At 52.2% G+C, this 26099-nt stretch overlaps 9 protein-coding genes across 9 annotated transcripts; 4 read left to right on the top strand and 5 right to left on the bottom strand.

Moving 5' to 3' along the window:
* The first annotated feature begins 588 nt into the window (after positions 1-588).
* On the top strand, positions 589-2298 carry CC77DRAFT_411420 (glycoside hydrolase). Its single transcript, XM_018531613.1, has 4 exons — positions 589-999; positions 1053-1077; positions 1127-1379; positions 1429-2298. Exons 1-4 carry the CDS (start codon positions 830-832, stop codon positions 2109-2111), a joined length of 1131 nt encoding a protein of 376 aa, XP_018381452.1. The 5' UTR covers positions 589-829; the 3' UTR covers positions 2112-2298.
* On the top strand, positions 2193-5536 carry CC77DRAFT_1024453 (hypothetical protein). The gene is made up of 5 exons (XM_018525878.1): positions 2193-3275; positions 3324-3602; positions 3652-3767; positions 3814-4596; positions 4653-5536. Exons 1-5 carry the CDS (start codon positions 2544-2546, stop codon positions 5206-5208), a joined length of 2466 nt encoding a protein of 821 aa, XP_018381451.1. The 5' UTR covers positions 2193-2543; the 3' UTR covers positions 5209-5536.
* Positions 5238-6070, bottom strand: CC77DRAFT_998230 (hypothetical protein). Its single transcript, XM_018536531.1, has 2 exons — positions 5958-6070; positions 5238-5904 (listed from the first exon to the last, which is right to left on the bottom strand). The coding sequence occupies exons 1-2, from the start codon at positions 5998-6000 to the stop codon at positions 5348-5350; spliced, it is 600 nt and encodes a 199-aa protein (XP_018381450.1). The 5' UTR covers positions 6001-6070; the 3' UTR covers positions 5238-5347.
* Positions 6071-6188: 118 nt separating this feature from the next.
* On the top strand, positions 6189-8943 carry CC77DRAFT_1024451 (nucleolar protein 14). Its single transcript, XM_018525877.1, has one exon. It carries the CDS (start codon positions 6266-6268, stop codon positions 8771-8773), a length of 2508 nt encoding a protein of 835 aa, XP_018381449.1. The 5' UTR covers positions 6189-6265; the 3' UTR covers positions 8774-8943.
* A 2618-nt stretch (positions 8944-11561) lies between these two features.
* Positions 11562-14155, top strand: CC77DRAFT_1065593 (sulfate permease 2; the record flags this gene model as incomplete). Its single annotated transcript, XM_018528825.1, has 3 exons — positions 11562-11847; positions 11899-12600; positions 12648-14155. 3 exons carry the CDS (start codon positions 11562-11564, stop codon positions 14153-14155), a joined length of 2496 nt encoding a protein of 831 aa, XP_018381448.1.
* Positions 14156-14709: 554 nt separating this feature from the next.
* On the bottom strand, positions 14710-15453 carry CC77DRAFT_1065592 (hypothetical protein; the record flags this gene model as incomplete). Its single annotated transcript, XM_018528824.1, has 1 exon — positions 14710-15453. The coding sequence occupies one exon, from the start codon at positions 15451-15453 to the stop codon at positions 14710-14712; it is 744 nt and encodes a 247-aa protein (XP_018381447.1).
* A 962-nt stretch (positions 15454-16415) lies between these two features.
* Positions 16416-17858, bottom strand: CC77DRAFT_945395 (endoplasmic reticulum-golgi intermediate compartment protein 3; the record flags this gene model as incomplete). The annotated part of the gene is made up of 3 exons (XM_018535020.1): positions 16416-16583; positions 16643-17414; positions 17485-17858. 3 exons carry the CDS (start codon positions 17856-17858, stop codon positions 16416-16418), a joined length of 1314 nt encoding a protein of 437 aa, XP_018381446.1.
* Positions 17859-18475: 617 nt separating this feature from the next.
* CC77DRAFT_1034541 (hypothetical protein) lies at positions 18476-21677 on the bottom strand (the record flags this gene model as incomplete). The annotated part of the gene is made up of 6 exons (XM_018526877.1): positions 18476-18706; positions 18758-19315; positions 19368-20771; positions 20824-21132; positions 21190-21419; positions 21473-21677. The coding sequence occupies 6 exons, from the start codon at positions 21675-21677 to the stop codon at positions 18476-18478; spliced, it is 2937 nt and encodes a 978-aa protein (XP_018381445.1).
* A 985-nt stretch (positions 21678-22662) lies between these two features.
* Positions 22663-25611, bottom strand: CC77DRAFT_945605 (hypothetical protein; the record flags this gene model as incomplete). The annotated part of the gene is made up of 3 exons (XM_018535030.1): positions 22663-23169; positions 23222-25230; positions 25491-25611. The coding sequence occupies 3 exons, from the start codon at positions 25609-25611 to the stop codon at positions 22663-22665; spliced, it is 2637 nt and encodes an 878-aa protein (XP_018381444.1).
* Between the last annotated feature and the right edge of the window lie 488 nt (positions 25612-26099).

The raw sequence follows: 26099 nt of genomic DNA, 5'->3' as shown, positions 1-26099 counted from the left end.
CTTTCTAGCCGATTTCGCGATGCCTTCTCTCCACAATGTCCGGAAGAACGTTCCTGGCCGTGTAATTAGCAGTCAGTATCCTACCTGTCACTCTGCAACCCACTGAGAAGCTATTTCGGCTCAGCACTGATCTTGCTTTAACAATCATCTTCGCGTTACCATAATCTTGCATTGGGGTAGAGTCGAACCATTTCGGGTGGATTCGAGCAGTTTGCTCTTGAAGCACTAGGGTCCACATTACGACGCCGGAATATTCAGGAAATTGCGGCTTCGTTCGCACCCCAGGCCTGCCTCCTACGATCAATGATGCTTGGTGGCACAACCTTAGTGTGAATCCGTAGCTCATCAGTTGCCAAACTGGGCTTCACCGTCTAATCTGTAGTAGAGCCGCTATAGCAAGTCACGCATAGGAGCCTTCGTTCGTTCTAGGATGGCTGCGCGGTCCTTTGGCCTTGAGGCGATCATCAAAGACATTGCATCACCGATGGCTTCTGGCGCCACTATTGATAGCCTTCATTTATATTTACATACAAGCAGGATGTGTTCCAGAATTATCCTCGACTACCTGAAGCCATTCATTCGCTTTCCTTCCTCAATCATCTTCCAAGTCGCACAGATAATCGGTACATATTGCTCCTGCCATTGTATTACATGCACACCTATCCGATCCTCATTACCAAGGCCATACCTCAAGCCCTAACACGACAAAGAGCTTCCGATATCCGTTCAGCCTTCACCCTTTACGATCCGGCTGCCGGCCTTTACCTGCAGGGTGTTCTGACGTGCAGGAAGCTAGCCACAGCTAAGCCATAGCTTACGACGACCGAAAATGAGCCGAGACTACTTCAACCCGCCTGGTCACGACACCACCTTTTCCACACCGCTGCAAGCTATGTATTGGAACGGAGTTTACTATCCTAACTGGCGCATCTATCGCGATCAGCCACCTGTATCGCTGAACTACGATGTCATTTCGCATGTCTTCTACGCCTTTGCCTGGTACGCTAATCACTGGAGATGGTTACTAAATACATGGACTAACATGGCAACAGGGTAAAAGACGATGGAACTGTATATGTAGGTACATCAGGTGCATCGAAGCTTCCCTAACTGACTCACTCTACAGCTAAGTGATGAATGGGCGGATGCTCAAATCGATGTCCCAGGCACTGACGACATTCCTGCAGCAAAAGGATGTCTTAACTCTTTCGCCCTGTTGAAGCGAAAGTATACCCGACTACGGGTTGTGTTATCTGTTGGCGGTGGTGGGAAAGGCAGTGAGCCTTTCGCGGGTGTTGCTAGAGACCCTGCCTGCCGTGAGCGTTTTGCTCAGACATCATTGGCATTGGTACAACAATTTGGTATTGATGGCATCGACAGTCAGTATATTGATCCAGAATGGCGATACTTTTACTGAACGGGCAACAGTCGACTGGGAACACCCTGCAGATGCCAGCCAAGGCAGGGATTACATCGCTCTTCTGGCCACACTCCGTCAGTACTTGCCGGCGCCCCAATACACCCTCTCCTCAGCACTTCCAGCAGGCGAATGGGCCCTTCAGCATATCAACCTGGCGCACGCTTCGCATTATCTGGACATGATCAACCTCATGGCTTATGACTACAGCGGGCCTTGGGTGAAAAAGTGTGGTCATCAAGCTCAACTATTCACACCACACATTCCGCACAGTCCCGAAGCCGCAATATCCTGCCACTCAGCTGTCTCCTACATGATGCAGCAAGGTGTCCCAAGACACAAGATCGTCATGGGGGTGCCAGCATACGGCCGAAGTTTCACCGGAACCCGTGGTATAGGTCACTCGTTCTCCGGGCAAGCAGGAGAGGAGGGCACCTTCGAGTACCGAGACTTGCCCCGTCCGGGTGCGGAAGAGCACGTAGACGAGCAGCTGGGCGCAGCCTACTGTATTGGTGGTGACGGAGGGCTAGTCACATACGATACCCCGCAAACTGTCAGAATGAAGGCCAACTATGTGCGACAAAACGGACTAGGTGGACTCTTCTATTGGACCGGTACAGGCGACGCAAGCTCGCTCACTCAGAAGGATCGCAGTCTGGTGTATAATGGCTTCCTAGGTCTGTTCCCGCAATAGAAGCTACGTGGCTGTAACTTGAGACTATGTAGCATCCAAACATCTTGATGCGTCCTGTTGTGTCTGAAAGCTGCTGTTTGTGCTCCGTGTGTGTTCGATGGTGATGTTGCCCTACGCAAGAGCTACTCTAGCGCGACGAGCTTGGACCCTCAGACCCTTGATTGAGGGCTGGGGTGCGTGGGATGTTGTCTCGTTGAAGCATGAAGAAGATCGCAGAATTGCCGATAACACCACGTCGCACATACTGCTTCCCGAAGAATACGAGACGTGCCTCTCTTCGCCTTGTACCCTGAACGTGCCTTGCCCGCCGCTGCAACGATTGCAACCGTGTACCGCGGGCGCATGCGATTGATGCGGACTCCCGCCGAACCATATGCCTGCACCTTCCACCTCGCTGGAATCTAGTACGCCGTCCCAAGGTCAATCACAGGCATGGATCCGGCGCTGACGCTCAATGCAGCTGACTACGATCCCATCGACCATCTCAACGCCCTCTTCTCCCACCCCGCCACGCTCTCCTCCGTCTCTGCCACCTCCGACGCCCTTCGCAACTACCAGGATGACCTTGACGAAGACATTGCCGGCATCGTCGCCTCCCAGTCTAGCTCAGACGCCGACAGCGTCCAGCGTATACAGGCTGCAAAGGCAGAGCTGGCTGATCTCTTCAAGAAGATTGAGAGCGTCCGGGAGCGGGCCATGCAGACAGAACAGACCATCACCGAGATGACTGCAGACATAAAGCGTTTGGATAGCACAAAGAAGAACCTGACGCTCTCTATGACGGCGTTGAAGCGACTTCAGATGTTGACGACAGCCTACGAACAATTACGGAGTCTTAGCAAGTCGCGACAGTACAGGGAATGCGCACAACTGTTGCAGGCTGTGATACAACTTGTGGCACACTTCAAGAGTTATCGCTCTATAGACCAAATTGCAACCTTGAGTCGCAATGTGGCGGACGTACAGGGCGAATTGCTGGAGCAGGTCTGCGAGGATTTCGAGGTGACATTCGCCAAGGGGGAAACGGCGTCACGAAAGGCCATGCTCGCGGAAGCCTGTCTGGTTATCGATGCGCTCGGAGAACATGCCCGCACGAGGCTCATCAACTGGTATTGCAACACGCAGCTGCGCGAGTATCGCCAGGTCTTCCGGGGCAACGATGAAGTGAGCCACCCATGTTCGCTCATGGTGATAGCACGCTAATGGTACCAGGCTGGATCATTAGACAATATTGGACGAAGATACAGCTGGTTCAACCGGATGATGAAGACATACGACGTCGAACATGCCTCCATCTTCCCGGCCTATTGGCGGGTGAATGAGATGCTGGCCAACTCGTTCTGCGAAGGAACCCGTGAAGACTTCAAGTCCATATTACAAAAGTCTGTGCGGAGAGGCGATGGGCAGAGTTTGGATGTCGAACTGCTTCTCTCGTGCTTGCAGGAGACACTTGACTTTGAACACAGTTTAGAAAGGCGGTTCGCTAATGAGGTTTGTGAAGACAGGCTATCATATCGAACTACATGCTTACTCTGTGCAGTCTCGCTCTTCAATGGACACAGTAGCCTCCAAGGACGACCGGTCGCATGGCTTTAGTCAGGCCATCTCCGAGGCTTTTGAACCCTACATGAGCCTCTGGGTCGAATCTCAAGACAAGTATGTTACACACACTTACCTGGTCATCGCGAGACTGACTTTATAGGCAACTCGCCAATCTCATACCAAAGTACCGGCAACAACCCCTCCGAAACCCAGAGGAGGATTTCTCCCCTCAAGCTGTGATACCCTCATCGACAGAGCTGTTCCAATTCTATCGTTTGACATTGGCACAGTGCGCTAAGCTTTCGACTGGAACGAGGTTACAGGAGCTATCCATGACCTTTGCCAAGTACCTGGATCAGTACGGGCAACAGGTGCTCTACTATTTTCTTAGCGAGAAAGCAGGAGCTCAAGGACCTTCCGTCGAAGACGCTGTCCTCATTCTCAACACTGCAGATTATTGCTATATGACCTGCAACCAACTGGAGGAGAAGATCAGAGGCCGCATAGACGAGGACTTTAAGGAAAAGGTTGATTTGCAGAGTCAGGCTGATGCCTTCATGGGTATCGCTAGTGCCACAGTCCGAATGCTCGTTCGAAAAGTCGAGATGGCGTGCGAACCTAGCTGGAGGGAGATGCGAAATACACCTTGGGCAAAGCTCGAGAGTGTTGGCGACCAAAGTAGTTATGTGGCTGAACTTTTGCGTAACGTAAAGGAAAGATCTGGAGAGATCCTGAAGCATCTCCACAAGCAGCAGTATGCGCGAGCTTTCAGCGACAACCTTGTCGATCTTATGGCTTCCACGTACATTGCGAACATAATGCAGTGCAAGCCAATCTCCGAAGTTGGAGCGGAGCAAATGCTGCTGGATTCCTACGTGCTGAAGAAGGGTTTCACGGAGCTCCCTACCCTCAATGAGGAGCCTGGTACAGCGCCACCGGCAAGGTATGTTACTCAAGTCAGTTCCGAGTTGCGCCCACACACTACTAACTATGCCAAAGCTTCATCAAACGCGTAAATCAGTCCATGTCCAAGATCGACCCTCTTCTCAAAACGTTGCAAGTTCGTCCTTCGCCGCCAGAAGCCCTCGTGCAAGCCTACCTTATCCATATTGCCGACAAATCCGACACCAACTTCCGCAAGATTCTTGATCTCAAGGGCATCCGCAAGGCTGAGCAAACTCAGCTTCTCGACCTCTTCTCTGCCTTCCGTGCATCGCCCAACCACGAAAACCTCGTGCAGAACTCGCCCTTCCTTACGCCACTGCAGATCCAGGCTGCAGGTAGCGTTGGAAGTACGGCAGGAAGCGTCATGGGCACGATGGGAACACCGAGTCTTGGTGGGGGCAGGTTCGACGCAGCAGGCTTGGGTAACATGCTCGTCAATGCCGCAAGGGATGGTGTTGATCGATTCGGTAGTCCTGCGCCGGGTCAGCAGCAGGCTGGAGGTGCGGATGGAGGCGCGAACCTGGAGAGTAATTTGAAGAACATTGGCAAGTTCTTCAGGAGGGATGTGGGAGGGTTCAGAGGATTTGGACGGAGTGAGGACGGACGATAGACGAAGTTGAGAGTGATATGCGCCATTACAGTTGGGCAGAACATTGAAGCAGCAATAGATTTATATCAAACGCTCATAATCTTAACACAATAGGGGTATCACAATCCATGTTCCGCATCCGGTCCGCAAGTCGGCAACTTCAAGAGGAAACGAACAAACCGTCATCACTTTGCTCTTCCTCCCTCTCTGGATCCCTCATGTAAACATCATCATGTCCAATCAGCCCGTCCCCGTCACTTATCACCATGGCCTCTCTTCGTCTCCTCCTCACCTCATCCTGAGAGCCACCGCCCATTCTAGGCTGGACGACATCCCACCTGAACCCATGGTTTGGCAACAAAGAATCGTCTCTCCAGACACCCATATCGCCTAACAGATTGAACGCCAACTGCGCGCGATGCAACACCTCTCCATCTGCACAGTACAGATCCTTAATGAGCAGGTCTTTGGCGGATTTGGAAGCGTAGAATCGCGTGCAGAGGATCTTTGTAGCGGAGGCGCGGATATCGTTGTTGTGGCTTGTCGCCAGTGTCAAGAGAGAACTTGTCTTGATGGCATCTTCTTGGTGGGTGGGCGGGCCGGAGGGGATGGTACGCCGTTGTTGCGGGATGTTCTGTGGGTTTCGGATCTCGGTGAGGGTGCACATGTTTTGGAGGCCGTGGGAGACTTGCTGGACGGCTATGAATGTGAAGACGCCTGGAAGATGGGTTAGTGGGGCTGGGTTGGTCGATGGTGAGAGGGGTCTGTACCGAGGCCGAGCCAGAGCCAGAGGTCGGGGATGCTGGATGCCATATCGAGGTGTGTTTGGTCATGGTGTGAGGCATATGGCAACGAGGCTTGGAGACATGCTGCGGTCGTGAATGCACTTGCGCCGTGACGGCCGTCGCGCGTGAAAGTGGGGAGCGGGCTGCAGGGATGTGGCGCTAGACAGGGGCCATCCATGCCGAAATCTTGGTCTGGGAAATAATTTCAAGCCGACCATCTCGTGTCGCCCACGAGCTCTCTCAGCGCCGAACACCCTACTCACAGGTCTCCGGGCCTCGACATAGTCACAGACATGCCGCCCTCACAGCTGAAGCGGCTAAAGGCCTCGCTCCGCGAACAAGGCATCACCGGCCCGCAAAAGTCGAAGAAGCAGAAGAAGTCGCAATCCAAGAACGCCGACCACCACGAACGGAAAGCCTCTGCGCTCGCCTCAATTCGCGAATCTTTCAATCCTTTCGAGTTCAAGCACCTTGCGCGCCCCCACAAGCATGAGTATGTCTCTGCGCAGGCCGAGAATGCTCCCAAGAAGATCCTCGGTAGACCCGGCGTCACCAAGAGCGCAGGCGAGGAGGCACGTAGGAAGTCGCTGCTTCCAGAGATGCATCGCAAGAACAAGGTCGGAGGTATCCTCGATAGGCGGATAGGTGAAGATGACCCGACAATGAGTCTGGAGGACCGTGAGATGGCGCGCTTTGAGAGGGAACAACAGCGCAAGAGGGGCGGGAATGTGTTTGACCTTGAGGATGATGCTGACGAGGTTGAGCTCACCCACGGTGGACAGTCTCTCCGTTTTGACGATGAGATTGGAGAGGAAGACTATGATGCGGCAAGCATTGCTGGGTCAAGTGACGGCGAAGATGGCTTCCTGAAGAAGAAGAGGCGGAGAGACGATGAGGATGGCGATGTGGATGGCGACGCGGCTGCGGATCAGCCAGAGAGGAAGAAAAGCAAGGCAGAGGTCATGAAGGAGGTTGTGGCCAAGTCGAAGCAGCATAAATACGAGCGTCAAGCACAGAAAGAGGACGACGATGAGCTACGAGACGAGCTTGATAAGGACCTCAATGACGTGTTGGCCGCTCTACGAGGACACATCAACAAGAAGCCCGAGCCTGAGAAGCCCAAGGACCCTCAGGTCAACGAATTTGGCATGAACGCCGACCGCGCTGCACTTCTAGCTGGAGCTACACAGCAAGACAAGGACAGAGAGTACGATACACGTGTGCGCCAACTGATGCAAGATTCGCGAGCGAAGCCGACAGAACGAACAAAGACGGAAGAAGAGAAGGCTAGAGAAGAGGCAGATCGCTTGAAGGAACTTGAGCAGAAGCGCATGAAGAGAATGCACGGAGAGCCTGTCAGCGATGACGAAGAACCACGCAAAAACGGTATCGAGGAGCTTGATGAAGACGAAGATGACGACAGCCTGCCAGATGATGCTGCCGAGTTCGGACTAAAAGCGCCAGGCCAACTGAGACCCGACGGCGTTGAAGACGAGGACGACTTCATCATGGACGATGACCTTGTTGCTACCGACTCAGAAGCCGATATGTCCGACGATGAGTCTGATGCTGGCTCTGCAATCGACGACACAATGGCCATGGACGAGGAGGACGCAGACTTCTTGAAGCACGTCATGCCGGAGCGGAAAGAGCAACCCAAGGCTGTTAACGGCGTCCTCACTCTCGGTGTTGAGCCTTCGTCCAAGTTGGCGTTTACTTACAAATGTCCGCGGACTCATGAGGAGTTACTGAGTGTCTTCAAGGATGTTACCCCCAACGATACCTCCACCGTCATCCAGAGGATACGTGCGCTCTATCATGCTGGACTGCATTCGGACAACAAGAACAAGCTTGCCGACTTCGCTTGTGCGCTCATTGATCATGTCTCCTACCTATCAAACCAGACGCCAGCTGTGTCCCTGGCTGTGATTGAAGCGATCATCCGTCATATCCATTCCATGTCGCGGTCATACCCGGTTCAGATTGCTACCAAATTCCGAGAACATTTGAAGCAGCTTCAGGTTTCGAACGACCCAACACCAGGTGATCTGGCTCTACTTTCTGCTATTGGATCCATCTTCCCCACTTCTGATCACTTCCACCAGGTCGTCACTCCCGCCGTCACCCTCATGGCTCGCTGGATGGGACTTACCTCGCCTGCTTCTACTACAGATGTTGCAACAGGTGCTTTCGTTGGTGCGCTATGTCTGCAATACCAAAGACTATCGAAGCGATACATTCCTGAGTTTGTACGCTACACTGGACTTGCCCTCAAATCAGAGCACGCCACGCCCGCTCTCCTGGCAGCGCACAGCAAGAACGTCATCACTGCCGCCGAACTCTGGAGTGCCTCATCCGCGTTCATCGAGATCTTCAGCCCGCTACTTGCACCCCTCAAGTCCGCAAACCAGACGTCTACCTACCAGAACCTCCGTGCCCGGATATCCCTTGCACGCTCCAAACGGCGACCCCTTCTCCTACACCATCACCGTCCCCTACCCATCAAATCCAGTATTCCCAAATTCGAAGAATCCTTCGATCCCAACCGCCACTATGACCCTGATAAGGAGCGCTCAGAGGCCAAGAAGCTGCAGAAGGAGTACAAGCGCGAGAGGAAAGGTGCACTCAGGGAGTTGCGCAAGGACGCCAACTTCATTGCGAGAGAGACGCTCAAGGAGAAGAAGGAGAAGGACAAAGCTTACGAGACCAAGTACCGGAGGCTTGTGGCAGAGATCCAGGGTGAAGAGGGCAGGGAGAAGAATGCCTATGATCGGGCGAAGAAGGCTAGGAAGAGGGGTTAGATGTGAAAGTGACTTTCAGCGAGTGGGTACTGCTGAGTGTCGCGCATTGGTACTGGCGTTGTTGAATGGATCGTTTCGTAACGAAGACAGCAGCATTGATGCATCAATCATTTGCTGCCACTTCGTGATGTTGACGTATATCAGTCGACTACAAAATTCTTTTTCTTGGCATCATTTTTGAGCATTCGATCAAATACTTGGTGATTGTCGCCGTGATGTTCATATACCCCTAGTACCTTGATTGTGACGAATTCTATGGTTGATCGTAACCCAGGGCTCACCTTGACCCCTACGCACCACTTTCTCATCAAGTAGAACCTATACTTGCCTCATCTTATAAACGTTGTCTGCTCACAGCTCCCGTTGGCCTTGAAGCAAACTCCCTCACACACCACCAGTCCTCTACTATTCACTACCTACCGATCACTGTTTACCAAATCAAGATCGGGATTATGATTGGTGACTTCACATATCCCAGAAACGCGGCGACACGTGAAGCAATATACGCTCCCATACATATCCACACGATGCAAGATCTGATGCTGATTACTACAGTATACTTTGCAACCAACGCGAGTCATTGAGTCTTAGCCTGCTGACTGAGGAGTATGCTGCATTTAAATCGAAGGGAAAAGTTCGACTCTTCTAGAGCAACGAGCTCGTTGGAAAATCAGGTATATAAGTTTAACAATCCAGACTTTACCTCTTACTTCTCGAGACATCTGCATGCCGTTCCACTTGCAAAGACCGAAACACTTCCTTGTTTTATCAACAACAGCAATAGAAGAAACTAAGAACGCTGAGATCGTAAGTCTTCTACTGTGCTGCGGTCTACAACAGCATACGATTAGGAAATGTAGTTAACTAATAACAATGCATTTTTTTGTTAAGGATCATCGGTCCAGAAATGGCATATTCCTGTTTCGCTCTATTGCAGTAGGCGAAAAATAGATCTCGGTGCTGTTTACTCGGCCAACCCTTGCAGAAAATTGCTGGGAGCGATCCTTTTTGATAGACGTTGTACATAGTAGACCCATGTAGGAGCGGGTCTCAAGCGGGCACGTCTACACGCGTTATAACATTGTAGCGTTCGCCTAGATTGGACGGACGGATTGATCCGACTCGACTCAGCACTGGATACTCTTGGTGGAGGTATCGTGTCGTGCAAATCTTTAAGGTGGGCAACCGTGTGGATGCGAATACGTAGGACTGAGGGTCAGCCAAGAGGGGAAGTCGGGGAGTGATGACGCCGAACGCGCGAGACTAGCTTGATGTAGTTGCAGCACTTCTGTGGAAAGCAACCTATCCGTATCAACGGAAGGATTGAGCCTCAACCAGAGCAACAAAGCTAGCCGCCCGCTCTTGAAATCCAGACACAAAGTATCGTGAAAACCCATTCAATGGTGCTTAGTTGGCGTGTAGAATTGACAATGGCGGTATGCACCTCTTGTAACTTCCTTTCCTAAAAGGACGAGGACCCCACGTTGAATGGCGCCTGCTCGCTTAGTAAAGACCAGTTTTCCCCACGTGCGGCTGCCATCCTGCAAAGAACCTTAATTGAACCCACAAACTTCTCCTACGCAGCGGATCTAGTATCGGACCTATCACGGGCGCTTTGTGGTGTTCAGAAACGGTTGCCCTGGATTGGATGCAAGTTCCCGTCGAATCCAAGTGCCGTCTCAACGTATCCGCACAGCCGGCTTTCCCCAGAGCATGACGTCAGAACTGACTTTTCGACATCACGAATGCGCTCAACAAAGACCTCCCGAATTTAGAAAATCCCGCCTCTTTTGATTGGAGGACACTACGTGCAAAGATATTGACGCACGTAATGTAAAGAGGCGTCGAGCTGGCTGCTGTGCTCAGCAGTATTGCAAATAGCAGAACGTCAAATGAGGTTGTAATCACGAATGCTCTAGAAGGATCCGTTTGTGCCAATTATGCCACAGCTCAACCATTCACCAAGCTCACTTGGCGTGCTCGCACACCGAAGTCGACATCTTTGCTCCCGAGCACGCAATTCAGGCCATACCTTTTTTATTGGGCACTAGGGCGAACCGCGAGCGACCATCACATCCTTCGCGCGCCATCCCTGTCGCCGCACCCGCATACCCTTGCAAGCTCGACCCATCTGCCATCAGATTGAAGCCGGTACCGCGGCGAAAAGCGTCACAGTCGCTTGAACTTCGTTAGATCTGATCGGCATATCAGGGCAGCATTATGTCACTTGTCAGAACCCTCCACCCGGGCGTTGCTTGGAAATACTCCCTACCTACCTCGAGCCCTCTACCGTAGCAGTGGCCTTATTGCCTCGACATCTCCCCGACTGCGCGTCGACCAGTAGCCTACATCGGATCCCTTCAAAACCAATTCCGATCCAGTAACGGAAGCGATCACGCAATTTTCCGCCAGGTCAAGCAATTCGGAGGCGTCTTGAAGGCTTCGGTCCTTCCCACATCCAGTACACTCAAGCTTCCCAAGCTATCTCGACTTCGAAGCTCACAGGGCCGATCCTGCAGCCCAGACCGGCATCGCGACACTGCTATTCGCTCTGGAGAGACCGCGTGCGTTTCGCTCCAAGCCATCAATTGCTTGTGCTGTGCTTGTGAACGCCTCCCAGCCCGTTGGTCCTCATAGATAAACTTTCAGACGCCTGGCAACTCTTGTCCTTGCTTCTGAAGCTTATTCGGCCTTGTCAAACTTGGTACTGGATTTCAAGCACGTGGCCCTCCAAGTGCTGAACCAGTGCATTTTTGTTCGAACGCGTTGAAGAACTCCTACCTTAACGATGGCTTCTACAGCCAATAAAGTCGGCCACAGCCTGGCAAAGGTCTTAGGCATCGACCTGCACTACCGGAACGAAACTGGCTCAGAGCGCGTAACACGAGGCGAAAGTGTTTTCACCATCGACTCCGCAGATACATATGTTGAGGATGAACCTACTGCGAAAGAATGGATTCAAGACACTCTTCCCAGTGGACCCGAGTTCAGAGAATATTGCTACAGCTTGTTTCCGTTCCTTCATTGGATAGGTCGCTACAACGTACAATGGTTAATAGGTGACCTTGTCGCTGGTATGTCAAGCTATAGTTTGATTGTTTTGTATAGCTACTAACTTTCGCCAGGTATCACCGTGGGTGCTGTTGTCGTTCCCCAAGGTATGGCCTACGCAAAGCTTGCTGAGCTTCCTGTCGAATTCGGATTGTACTCTTCGTTCATGGGCGTACTCATCTACTGGTTCTTCGCTACCTCGAAAGACATCACCATCGGACCCGTCGCAGTTCTATCCACAGTCACTGGCGGTGTTGTGCTGTCAGCGGAAGAGAAATTAGCCGGTCAGGGTATCTCACGAGACATGATCGCATCCTCGTTGGCCATCATCGCCGGATCAATCGTTCTCTTCTTGGGTCTTGTCCGTATGGGCTGGATTGTGGATCTCATCTCGTTGCCTGCAATCTCAGCGTTCATGACTGGCTCTGCGCTCAGTATCGCTGCTGGACAGTTTCCAACCATGATGGGTATCACAGGTTTCTCGACTAGGGATCCCACATACAAAGTGGTGATCAACTCGCTCAAGTACCTTGGACGAACTAACCTTAACGCATCATTCGGCTTGACTTGCCTCTTCCTTCTCTATGCGATCCGTTTTACATGCGGCCAGCTCGCAAAGCGATTCCCTACCCGTGCGAAGCTGTTCTTCTTCATCAACACTCTGCGAACGGTGTTTGTTATTTTGCTGTACATTCTGTTCAGTTACCTAGCAAATCGAGAGCACAAAGCCAACGGAACTAAGCCAATTATTACCACTCTTGGAACTGTTCCGCGAGGTAAGATGCTTCTTAATCTTGATCAGATCCATTACTTACAACTTCAGGATTCCAACACGCTCGCGTACCCAAGGTCACAATTCCCATAATCAAGTCGTTCGCCACCGAATTACCGTCTACTGTCATCGTCCTCCTCATCGAGCACATCTCCATTGCCAAGTCGTTCGGACGAGTGAACAACTACGTCATCAACCCATCGCAAGAGCTCGTGGCCATCGGCGTGTCCAACTGCTTGGGACCCTTCTTAGGAGCATACCCCGCAACTGGTTCTTTCTCTCGCACTGCCATCAAGTCTAAGGCTGGAGTCCGCACGCCTTTCGCAGGTGTCATTACGGCCATCGTAGTGCTTCTCGCTATCTACGCACTTCCGGCTATGTTTTGGTACATTCCCAACGCGGCACTATCGGCAGTCATTATCCACGCAGTGCTTGACTTGATCACACCACCAAACACCGTGTACCAATTCTGGAGGATCTCACCACTTGAGGTCATCATATTCTTCATTGGTGTTCTGGTTACAGTCTTTTCCAGCATCGAAAATGGTATTTACGTTACAGTGTCCGTATCGGCAGGCATGTTCGCTTTCCGTCTGTTCAAAGCCAAGGGTCGTTTTATGGGCAGAGCCAAGATTCACTCCGTTATCGGCGACCATCTGTTGGACCCGCATGAGGAAGACAAAATGCCATCGCCCGGTTTCAAGCAGAAGCCAGCAGAGGGAGAGCACTCCATTCGTGAAGTTTTCTTGCCTATTGATCACAAGGATGGATCCAATCCAAGCATCCAGCTGGAGGATCCTTACCCAGGTATCTTCATCTACCGATTTAGCGAAGGCTTCAATTATCCAAACGCAAACCACTACCTCGACCAACTCACCGACATCATATTTGCAAAGACGCGTCGTACAAACCAAGCGACGTACAACAGACCCGGCGACCGCCCATGGAACGACCCTGGCCCTCGTGGAAAGGAGGCTCAAGTACAAGACGATCGGCCTACGCTGAAAGCCATCATCCTCGATTTCTCATCTGTCAACAACGTCGATCTTACTTCAATCCAGAACCTGATTGACGTAAGGAATCAGCTTGACAAGTATGCGGCTCCAGACACAGTTGATTGGCATTTCTGCAACATCAACAACCGGTGGACCAAGCGCTCTCTTGCTGCAGCGGGTTTCGGTTACTACACCCCCGAGACGCCTGACAGCGGCATAACGCACCGCTGGAAACCCATCTTCAGTGTCGCCGAGATCGGCGGTTCAGACTCGGCTGCTGCGCAAGCAGAAGCACGCGAGAACCTCCTCGCTCAACGCGCACTATCGCAAGTACGAAGTCACGATATCGAGGCAGCACATCCAGAATCGGGTGACAGTTCGGAGACCGGTAGCATAACAAAGCAGTTGGAACACAGCAAGGCGTACGGACATGTGGAGGCTGGTGATGCTAGGCAGAGGGGCCGGATAGCGGTTGTTCAAGGGCTGAACAGGCCGCTGTTCCATGTCGACGTAACGGCTGCGCTCAACAGCGCGTTGGCTAATGCGCAGAGAAAGAGTCACTAGATAATTTTGTGGTCTTTCGGTAGTGGTAATGCGGCTTTCTTTCAGTATATATATATATTGTCAGTACATAGAGATGATATCTATTTGCGCTCGGCTGATGGCCTAGAGTGTGTTTTTCGCGTTCAAAAACTAGTTTTATCATTTGCATGCATCGTGATGCAGGTGCGCAGTCTATTGATGGATGCCTAAGGTGCTGTTGCAGAGTTAGCATTCACATTCAAGCTCGTTACGATCATAAATGTGAGAAAGCTTAGTAGAAGATGGTTTTTGACATTGTCATTCTATATAGACGATACTCGTGCTTCTGCCACGTGGGTATATGTACCGCATCATGCTCCATATACAAAAGAATCAACGCCGTGCTATGCCCCGCCCTGAATCATTTTCTTAGCCTCGCTCCGTACAGTGAAAGAAAAGTCTCGCTCCTTGTAGTAATTTCCGGGTGCTAGCCAGAGAGTGTCTGCGCATACTTGAAAGACCCGCTCTCTGCCATGCATATGTCCATGTCCCTGCTCCCTGGATTCCCGTTGCTAGGTGTCTGATGCCGCAAACATCTAGTTGTACGCTTCAGCTGGCAAAGACTCTCGACTTTGTGCGAAGAGAGCGCCTGCTTGCTCGATGTTCCACTGGCCAGCCTCCAGACATTGAATGGCGTAGTCGCGCTTGAGGTTGGTTTCGTGCTGAACATAGAGGATCATCTCTTCTTTCCTTTGCTGCTCCGGGTCGATAGTCGTTGGTATAGGTGTTGGTGTGGTGGATGGTGGTATTTGCTGTGCGTTTGCTGCATTGTTGTTTGCCACTGCTGCGTCAGGACGAACCTGATTGCCATTCAAAATTTTGAGTTTAGGAAACCAAGAGATGATCTCATCCTCCCAGTTGGGTGTTGGGAACCGGTCGACAATGAGGTGTTCGACGTTCCTGAAGCGGCCTTTCCAAGGCTTTAGCGCGTCCAGCGTCGCAAAAGCGTTGTTGCTGAGATCAAGGTTCTGGATGTGGCGGAAATGATTGCAGAGTTGGTAAACAGCGTGTGTATTTTGGAGGTTATTGCCGGCGAGTGTGACGCTGTGGATTGCTTGCTCTTTTGCTTCTAGCGTCTCAAGAATGGCATCGCAAACGATCATGAGGGCAGGGAAGAACTTCTTCTGTGCACCTTCTGAGGCAAACATGCCAGATTGGAGGATCTCTTGATCTCCAGCAATAGTCGAGAGGTTTAGTAATTTGTTGGCTGCATCGTAACGTCGTCCGAGGAAGCCTTCCATAAGCGCGTAGGATGGATTCGATTTCAGCTTTGCAAGCATGTCTTTGTCGACTAACGGTTCTCGTGAACGGTTTTCATGCTGGAAATTGTTTGGACCGCCCCTGAATCCTCCTCTTCCTCGTCCCCTTCCTCTGCCTCGTCCACGTGAGGAGTCACCATCAAGCATCATCTGATCGTCATCGTGGTTTTGTGGTGTGAAAGAAACGCTCCAGTTCCCGCGTCCTCGACCCCGACCCCGCCCCCGTCCGCCTCTTGGTTGATCGTTCATTCTTAATCGGAGTACGTTGGTTGTGCTGTTGTAGAAGTGTAAGTGAGCAAGGCCGAGAAGCTGAAACCGTCTATAAAGATCGAGGGTCCGTGCGCCGCCAAGCCACGTTTTCTCGCCCTCTGGCAATCGTCATTGGTCTGACGTCGAAGGTTCCGTGGATCGTGACTGCGGTTTACTGTTGTCGTGTCTTTACCTACACCTATTATTTTGCGCAGATAAACTCTGCCTGATCATTGGTTGCTTGACTCTGGATCCACACAACAGCGGCCTCACACTTTCGCCCTTCGTAGCGTAGCTAGGCAGCAAGGCAACTAGGCAGCCACTGTGATGACAGCCTGAAGAAACTCACCCTGACCAGCACTAGACTCGCTACATACCACACTCCATAGTTCTTAAAACAAAGGCATCTAGGTACCGTTAACCAGAAGGTGATAGCAGAAGTAACATGATAGAAGGCAGGACGACTGGTTCATAGTATGACTGAAGGCAATGTTCGCGTAAATAGGCGTTTCTTGTCAGATATTCGACCTAGATAATACAAGGTTTGTTCGGGGAGAATTTCCATCCTTCTACACCTCTCCATACCCACGCCGCCCACGTCACTCTACCAGATACGTAAAGATGAGTCAAGTCTTTCCAGAGATAGCCTGCGACGCCCAAAACTCCGAACACGAACGCGCGTAAATGCAACAATGAGAGGGTCCATAGAAAGACCTTGAGGGGAAAATAGCCATCTACTGTGAATGGATTTTCTTAATCCTGTTCACACCCTCATACAGTGCCCGGTCCACGGCTGCAGCGACGGTGAGAGTACCACCAATTACGGCGCAGAGACCGACGAGGAAGCCAGAGAAAGTCTTCTCGCGGACTTCGCGGTTTATGACCTTCATTGGTGAAATGTCCTGTGGCAGATATTAGTGATCGGATTCAGGGGTCAAGGGAAGGGAACCGCAAAACTCACATAAGAGAAGAAAACGCCGGGAATACCTCCCCTGGCGTGGATTCTTTCCTTGTGACCCTCCTTCTCATCAGTACCACCCTGGAGACTCCTATGATGACTAGTAACAGAGTACTGGTGCGTCTCAATACTGCCCTTATATGTAGCATCAATCGTGGCGCCGAGCAGCTCATCTTGTTTACCGGGACGACTAATCTCCTTCTCCCAGCCGAGAGGCAGGTAAGCGGTCGACACGACCTTGATGAAGTACATGTAGTTGTATGCCTTCTCGTCGGTGTGCTGCTCGGTGTCATCGAGAGGATTGATGTGGTGGTTCGACCATCCACCGGCGGCTGAGCCTTGGTGTTTCCTCTGCATGTCTTGGACGACCACATCGCTGAGCTGAGGGCCAAAGCGAAGCTGGTGGACCCGATGGGTAAAGGTGTGCGCGTACTCATCCTTGAAGTAGTTCTCGAGATCGTGGACGTGCAGGTTGCCGTTGGAGAAGGACTTTCCAGGAGCAATGTGGAAGTTTCCGACGACCTTGTTGACACGGATACTGCCCTCAAGACGACATCCTTCCTGGCGTTGTTGATCGAGATGTTCGGCGTAGTGCTCTCTCTCGCATTGTTCGACTCCCTCTCCACGGCCAAAGGACCATGAGATTGAGGCATAAGCATCGCGGACTTCGTCGCAGGTGTTGCAACAGCCAGGTTTGATTGCGTTGGTGGGGGAAGGGGCGCCGTAACATTCGCCGCAGTAGTCGGGGGCCAGATGTGACGCTTCGTCAGCGTGCCTGAAGTCACTATCAGCACTCTGTTGCTTCTTGGACATGCTCCTCTATCCAAAGCACTCTATAGACTTACAGATCCAAAGCCTTGATGTCGATAACTTTGCTACCCTCCTTCTCAGGACTTAGTCGAACCTTGTTGATACCGTGCGTGACGCCCATTTGCAACTCGCCAGATACATCCATGACATCGAGAGTGAGTAGTTCGCATGGCACTCTTGGAAACGTTACGTTCAGGGCGATCTCCATGCGTTCGCCTCTGCCCTTATCGACCACCAATTCTGGCCGTACCGTTACTCTCCTGTAATCGGCCCACTCGCCCCACGTTAACCAAAAGACAACCAACAAGCTGACTATGGTGACAACCCCACCGGATGTTGTGCGCACGCGCGCATCTTCGACCGTCTTGGTAAAGGCATCGAGCCTCGTGAATCGCGATTTCGCGGGCATGTTGACGGGCTACCACTGTAAAGTAGTTGAGATTGTGGGGTATTGCTACGACGAATTGTACGTTCTACCAGCGTGCTCTGCGATAGAAAGGGAGTCTCAAGGTAAGACGGCGGGGGTTGCAACCGAAAGTCGTTCGGGATATGGTAGGAGCTCGTGCCTGGAACGTGGAACCAAGTTCACGCGCACTGCAAACGCGATTGGCGTTGCTTCTGGGCAACGAAGAGAGTGAATGAATGAATGTTAGCACAATTCGTGCCAAAGCCGCACTATCATTGTACGAAGAAGGGAAATGGTGAGCAAGTTCAACGCGTGGACGCGGCAACGCTCCGGCTGAAACTAAAAGGACAGCTAACAGCATCTTGCGACCGAACACTAGCTCCGAGCGCTGCGCCGCGCTAGCGTGCTTCTGGTAGGTGCGCATTCCGAGCACGTGGGTGCATTGTGCCGCCAACACCAGGACCTGATTAGCACATATGGGAGAATGTTTTCAACATAACTGCACAGTGGCTCGAAATAATTTCATTAGGTCTTGGAAGCGGTGACCAGAGTGCTCTATCATAACGCTGTTCGAGGGCGATCCGATCGGCGCTCTGCAACCACAGAAGCATATAAATAGCCTATGAAGCGAGAACGTTCCTGAGCATGCTGTTGAAACCCTCGCTGAGCTTGTACAGCTCCACGATCGCCGGCTTTTTGGGTTCGCCAGCCTTTCTCCTAAGCTTCTCAGCAGCGCGCGCTCGGCTCTTGCGCTCGGCTTCGATTGGATCTGCTACATCTGTGTCGTCCATGTCTTCTGAGTCGGTCGAGTCGCTACCATCATCATCGAGTTCAAGGTCTTGAAGATCCATCTGTATCCACATCAGTACATGAATACAATGTTGTCAGAGCAAGAAACGTACCGCATTGAGTCCAAAGTCACTCGACTTGAAGCCAGCAATACCGCCCATAAGCGGGTCAGGATCGTCACCACCACTCGCCATCTTCTGTCTGGTCTTGTCTGAATGCCACTTCTTCCGCGCCATTTGCCACTTGATGAGACTGTTGATCTCGCGAATCGCCTTGTTCTTGTCGATCAAGTTTGAATCCATACCACCCTGGAAGAGTGCATTCATGTCGAGCTTACCGCCACTTCCAGGCCCATGGCGTAGGAAATCCAATATACCCTCTAACCAGCCCATGAGCTGGTCAAAAAGACCATTGTCGTGTTTGTGGACCTCGTGAACGAACTTGTAGAAGTTACCCTCGTGACGAGCGCACAGATCGATAAAAGCTTGCACGGTTTGATTGGGGTCTGCAGAAACTTCTTGCCGTTGGCAAGCTTCAATTGTCTTAATGGTGTCATCGGCGAACATGGCAAAATCAGTAATACTGTTGTATACGTTCGCGGACTTGTAGACACGGACAAGCGGCTCGTAGAAAATGGTGAATAGATCTCGGAAGAGTTGGAGAGTCGTGGGCTAGAGAAACGTCAGTCATTCGTTCCAGATATCGCTCTCCTTTCCAGCTTACCTCTTCGATGATTTGTAACATCATCAACTTATCTCTTTGTCTTAGGCAGAGCTTCAAGTACTGTTTCAGGTGCGCGAAGAGCTCAGCGCCTGATCGCATCTCCTTTTCGACCTGGCCGGTCGCGTTAGTTGCTGTACTGACATTGCTGCGGCTGCTAGCTGTTCTACTGAGGCGGCGCGATCTCACATTTTCGACCGCGTTGTTCCATGCAACGTAGGCATTGAAAACCTTCTCCACCTGTTGCGAAGATAACTCTGGTTGGAAAAACTCGGAACGTAGTATAGTCACCACCACATCGACGTTATCGCGCGCAGCTTCCTGTCGTATCGCTTCCTTAACGCCCTCGTCTGCTTGTACGTATGCTTTGATCTTGTCGCAAAGCACGTCATCCTTGATCCTGGTAGAACCGAGTGTATCGATTGTCTTCTGCACAGAGTTGACACCATCATTGATGGCCATACCAAATATACGTTGAAGTAATGATCGAGCACCGAACGGTTGGGCAAGGAACAGATCCAGGACTCCACTCATGACTGCGGCAGGGTTGGCTATCCTAATGACGTTCTTGAGGACACCGTATGGAACGAGAGAGTGTATGCGCTTCGCTTGAGCAAATAGCTCGGGGGAGTTGTCTTCCGCTAGGAACAAATGGTAGATGGTAGCAGCCACTTCTATCCGTAACCACTCTGCGAACTTTTGGTACTCTGGCTTGAGCTCTGCGATCGTGTTCTTGACCCTGATCTCCTGGAACAGGTGGGAGAGTCCATTGGCTTCTACAATCTCTCTCCTGAACTTCTCCATGTGGATATCAAGCTCCGCTGCTCGCTTGCGCGCAACTTCGTAGAACTGCCTTTGCTCTTCTATGCGCTTCTTGTCCATCTCTTCTCGCCTTTGAATGTCTTCCATCTCCTCCTCGTTGACCTCTATGGGATCGCGTGTCAGAAATTCGGCCATGGCACTCGATTGGGCAATGCGCTCATTGTGTAGAAACGATCGGAGGAAGGCACGTAGAGAAACACGTTGCTCTTCCCTGTATAGTTTCCGAGGGGCCTTGTACGCCGAGTAGTCCGTCGAAGCCCTTGGCGAGCGTCTTCCTAGCGATGTTTGTGAGGCGTTTTTCTTGTGTCCACTACCAAAGATATAGCTGCGCAGACCACCACCGCCACTATTCTCAGGTTCAGGAGGAGGTGGCCCTTGGGTAGATCCCGACGAGATAGAGCTTACATCATCGTCATCAACACTTGACTGTAGAAGCCCATCTTTTGCGTTCTTTCGAGGTAACGGGGCGAGTACTTTGCCGGGAAGTTCGAGACGTATGCGCTTGTGTAATTGGACGAAGTCTGCGTATCGACGGCCAATATAGAAATCTTTGTCTCCATCGTGCTTTACTCGTATGAGGTACTCCTGCAAATGCAACGTTAGATTCTGTCCGTTTTCAACTTGCATCTCTACTTGCCGCATGTGTGTGGTACCGGAGATGTCTCTTCACGGAGGTTGTCCTGACACCTGAGACATTGACGTCCCAACCGTTGATAGAGTGGCCGCTCGGCGTGTTCATGGTAAGTCCCTTCTCGTCCGCTTGTCTATCTACGATTTCCATTTCGGCGAAGCGTATTCTTTCTTCGTAACCTGACGCGGTAGGGATACCAGATACCATCATTAGCTCGACCAATTTCTCGGCTTTGAGCGCCAACTTTCTTCTTTTGGTCTCTTCCAGCCGATCTTCCGAGGATGAGATGTCTTTGCTCGCAAAGGACTCCAGAAACTAGAACAGCACCCTTGTCAGTTGCATCTCTACCTAGTATGACCTCATACGACGTACAACTTGGAGTTTGTCCTGCCAGAACTCCTTCTCCTTGGCCTTGTCCAGGAAGGGGAAGTTGCGAACATGGTTTACGAATATGTAGCGGAGGAGGGGCAGTTCTGAGTCTTCTGGCGCAACTTCGCCGGCATCTGAGCGAAAGGGCGCGCCAAAACGTCGCAGCGCTGTAGGAGAGGAGAGTTCGGCGATTTCGTACTTGGTTTGCTGGGAGATGAGTTCGCGCTTGAGATCTGCGCATCTATCAGTATGGCCAAGGGCCCAGGGATGATGATGTATTGCTTACAGTGCTCTTGTTTGCCCGTTAATATAGACCCTTCCGGCGGCACGGACACGGTAGAGAACTTGGAAAAGGTCGTGTCATTGCGCGTGGGCACCGCAGGCCGCGCCGGCTCGCCAAAGTTCTGTACTGAGGGCTGGGGATTCATCGTGGTGGGCTCGGTAGCACCGTTGAGCTGAATGGCGGGCGGGGCGTCGAGGTTGGCGGGCATACTTGAATTAATAGCAACGTAAGAACACGGGCTAGGGAGCCGCGAGCCGAAAGAAGGAAGATAGGGTGTAGAATTAGAAGGAAAAGCGAAAAGCAGCCTTTAGGGTCCCTGCAGATGAGCGTCGACGCGTGTTGTATGACGCCGGAATAGCACCTCGTACTGCCTGTGGCTGCGCCTGAGGCTGGTGCCCTGCGGAGATGCGGGCACGACAGCAAGGACAAGAGATACGATGGGGCTGCACCGCCCGTTCCTCTGCTCAAAGTGGATCACCTCAATGCTTGTCGGCACTGAAGCAGAGTCGGGCGCGTAAAGGATTGTGGCTGAGTGACGCAACCCGATGCCTTAGCCCATGACGCAGAGGCCCACGAGGCCGAACGCAGGAAGGAACGGCATCGCATCTCTTGGCCGTGTTCGCGCTTTGTCTCCCATCTTGTTTCCTTAATACGCGCGCCGTATGCTGTGAACGTATACGAGACAACCAAGTTGGACAGACAGATCACCCCTCCTCGGGACGGCGCGTAAGATTCGGATATAATTTGAATCGGACCGCTTCGGCTCGCTTCAACTCACAAACATCGCATCGCAGCATCATGCATCGCTTACAGACGTCCACTTGGCGCACTGTCACTAATACCTAGCAAGGAAACCTGACGTCGAACACGTTCTGGCCACGGGCCAAGATGGCCGATTTACTGACTAGTCACAATCTCACATTAGAAGAACATGCTCGACCCTGTGGTTTTGAACTGCAATTTGGTTAAGTTCTATATCTGCCTAGTTGTACAAGATACAGGCCCATGGGTAAATGTCTCTTCATGCCAATCAATGGCAAGAGTTATCCTGGGACGCCGACCTACTCCATTCCCAAATTGCTGCCGAGGTATTCTGTGGCATTTCGGCAACAAGAGAAATCAAGTTATCCACCCTAACGCCAATCCACTGAACATCTTACACTACAGCCACCCATGCTTTGCAAGTTTGAGACTCAGTAGTTGAGCTCTCCGCTGCCACCCCCACCAACCGCGTCCAAATCCTCGTAGCTCTTGATGGACCGACCTTGCACAGATTGTACAGGGCCAGGTCCGCCCTCACCGTATCGCTGAGGACCCTGACGGCTACCACGGGGCGGGGGTGTCAGCCGGCCACCGTTGACAGCAGGACGAGGACGACCATCACGAGGTTGGCGATCGTAGGGTCCAGTACGGCTGTTGAAGCGGTGGCCGCCCCGTCGCATGGGGCCGGCGCGGTCGTCGTGGGCAGCATTGGGGTCCCAGGTGCCGCCCATAGCAGGATTAAACATGGCGCCTAGGTGCACCCCATTCTGCATGCCATTGTTTGCCATTGCCATGTTCATGTTGGCCAGGTTGAACCCCCGCGGCGTTCCAGTAGCCTGGACATGGTTGCCCATTGGGAAGTGACCATTACTATTGGCATCACTACGCGATGGAGCAATATGAGCAGGGTCGACAACATAGCTGTTAACCAGTCGTAGCTGTATCAGGTTAGTAAGGAAGATTTTCCTAATGTTTCACGTCAATACTCACATCCTTACGCAATTTTTCGAGCCACTCAGGATGACGCTTCTCAACGTGCTTTTGCCAGAAATGCTGGCCCTTGAACAGCTTTGTGCACTCCGGGACCTTACAGCGCCACTTGGATTCGTCCTCTTGTTTGACATAGCGGGAGAGTTCGTCCTCGATGGCCTCCTCCAGAGGTTTGCCACCGAGCTTGCGGATGTCAACATTCTCTGGCTCAAGCAGCTGCAACAGCTTCTCTTCATAGGTTTTAACCCAGTTGAAAGCGCGCTGGAGTTGTTGTTGGTTCTTCGTGCTCAGCCGCATAGGCTTCCGCTCTTGCACTGGGCTACCACCCTCACCATTCTCAGCATCACCAGAAGACTCTTGCTTCCTGTACGGAAATAGATCTCCGGTAGCTGTGGCTCTCGCAGTCGCCTTGGCAGCAGTTGTAAGGCTGGCGCGTGGTCGACGAAGATGACCTCCAGCGCACTTGCGAATCAACTCGTGAACTGAATCACTCTCAAAAACACAGAAGAAACAGAAGTTGTAGACTCGTCGCAGGTACTCGATGAGAAGATCAAGCTTCTTCTTCTTGGCCAGCAACTCTTCGTCATCCACTTCATCATCGAAGGCGCCCTCGTCGTCTTCCATGGTCTCATCCTCACCCTCTTCCAAGTCCTCGGGATCGCGCGCTTTCTGGGCAGGAACCGGGGCATTGGCTGGGGGCTGCAGCCAGCCTTTCGACCGCAGAGCTTCAACCCGCTGTTCAATCTTGCTGACACCATCGACGTTAGCAAAGTCTTCCTCGTGCTGCGCCTTGAGATCAGAGTCGAGCTTCCTAACAAGTCGTTCGGCAAGCTCGAGATCACGCTCAATCCTCTCAGGCGCAGAGAAGAGGTCCCACAATGCCTTTTTGCGCGGCGCAGCAGGCGGCTCATGGATACCAACGTGGCAGGTGAAGTTGCCCCGTTGATCATCAATGACTGTTTTCCCGTTGAGAGCTTCGAGAGCCTTGTGAGCGGTTGTATGGGGACCCTGCGTATCTTCAGATTTGTCCTCGACAGTACCGTCTTCAGCCTCCTCGTCACGTCCGTCACCACGGTCGTCAATGACCATTGGCTGCTCATCGCTTGGGTTGAGAATGACCCAACCAATGCGGTGGCATTTTTTAAGTGGATTGGGGTCACTCATGCTCAGCCACTTGAAGCCGCCAGGGCCTTCTCCCAGGTGTTCCTTACAGAACTCTTCGACCTTCTCGCGATTGACGGTAGGCGCGATTGTTTTGATGAGTAGCGTAGGCTGGAACGCGGTCTCATCGCGGATCTCGCCGCCTTTGCAAGGCAACAAATCACCTACGCCCAAGACCTCGTTGGCAGCCGTTGCTTCGCCCTCCTCTTTCTCAACGATTCCGCCGGCACCGTTCGACTCATTCTTGTAGATGCCTTCCAACGTGAATTCATCAAAGTAGCCCTCATCTATCTGTCGCTCCCACTCCTCGTAGATGCCATGGCGATATTGACGAAGCTTCTCTTTGAAAGCCAGATCATAGTCTGGGTCATAACGTTCCTTGAACCACTCTTCGTTCTTATGCTTGTCCACAAACGTCTTCGCCATCTGTACCTGCAGTTTCTCCTTGTACTCGTCATATGCGGCTTGAATCTGCTCGCGCTCTTTGCCACGTTCCTCTCGGGCTTCACGTTCCCCTTTGAGACCAGGCTTGCGTCCGCCGTTCTTCGCGCGCTCCTTCTCCTCCTTCATGAGCTGCTCGACACGCCACCATTCTGCAAAGTAGTTGAATCCGACCTGATATTCGAGGTGCATGGGGTTTGGAACGGGGTTGGTGGTGAAGGTCGGCGCAAAGTTGTCCTGGCCAGGTACGTATCGATCGATGCCTGCTTGCACAGGTGGAGGTGAAGAGCGTCGTCGGTTGCCGTCCCGTCGCGGTCCATCGTAATCGCGCGCGCGATCAGGCTGGTATCGGTCGATGTTCTGGGGTGAGCGCGATCGTCGCCTGCCTGCCCTACGGTCTCCAGAGCCTTTATCACGCATGTTAGCTTAGTTCAATCATACCACGATCTCGATCCAAGTCGATGTTTGAGGCTGCTGTCCAACAGGCGTAGCATTCAACCGTGTCTGCAGATCGGCCGGAAGAGTGCTTTCCTCGTTGCTAAAGCACGCGCAGTCACTCCGCGCTAGCAGTGCTTGGCAGAACCGGCCGGGAGCAAACACGCGGCGTTATTTCGCGTGACGGTGAAGAGGAAAATCGCCCTCAGTCCAAAGAAGAGACCTAGCTTACCTGGTGAACGGCGTCGGTACGAATCGGCAGGCGGCCTAGAGTCCTCACGCGTAGCACTGTAATCCGTCAGCGTCGCACTTTGCGCATCTCCTTCTGCATAGACATACGTATATGAGTCCATCGCCACGGATTAAAAGCCCCGGAAAGGATTTTGAAGTCACAAGTGTGTGTCGCGAGATCCAGACGGGCAGTCGTGTTCAGGTGTTTCGGAAGGAGTGTGATGAGGCGAGCCTCAGCACTATACGCGTGGTGTTCGCTCGTTCTGACGCGCAATCTCGCCTGGAGTATGCGCTGGGTGGTGGTGGATGCTCGAGAGGCAATCGGAGCGGGTAGCTGTTTGCCATGATGGCTCGGTCAGAGAGAGGACAAGTAAGGGACAAGATGACGGAGAAGGAACGTGATTAGTAACGAGGAGGAAGAAGTAGGTAAGAAGTGACAAGGAGCCGACACGCTCGACGCGATTGATCGCACCCAAGCGGCGGCGCAAGAAGAGAAGGTCAGAGAGGCAGCTGGAGGGAGGCTGGGCGCAGGGCCACGGGGACAAAGCTGTCGGAGCTATGGAGATAGCTGTACAAGAGGAAGAAGGGGTATTACGAACAATGGGCAGCA

Source organism: Alternaria alternata (genome assembly GCF_001642055.1).
Source record: "Alternaria alternata strain SRC1lrK2f unplaced genomic scaffold CC77scaffold_23, whole genome shotgun sequence".
Lineage (NCBI taxonomy): Eukaryota > Fungi > Ascomycota > Dothideomycetes > Pleosporales > Pleosporaceae > Alternaria > Alternaria alternata.
Note: the sequence above shows the minus strand (reverse complement) of the source record. Positions and strands in the feature narration are given on the sequence as shown.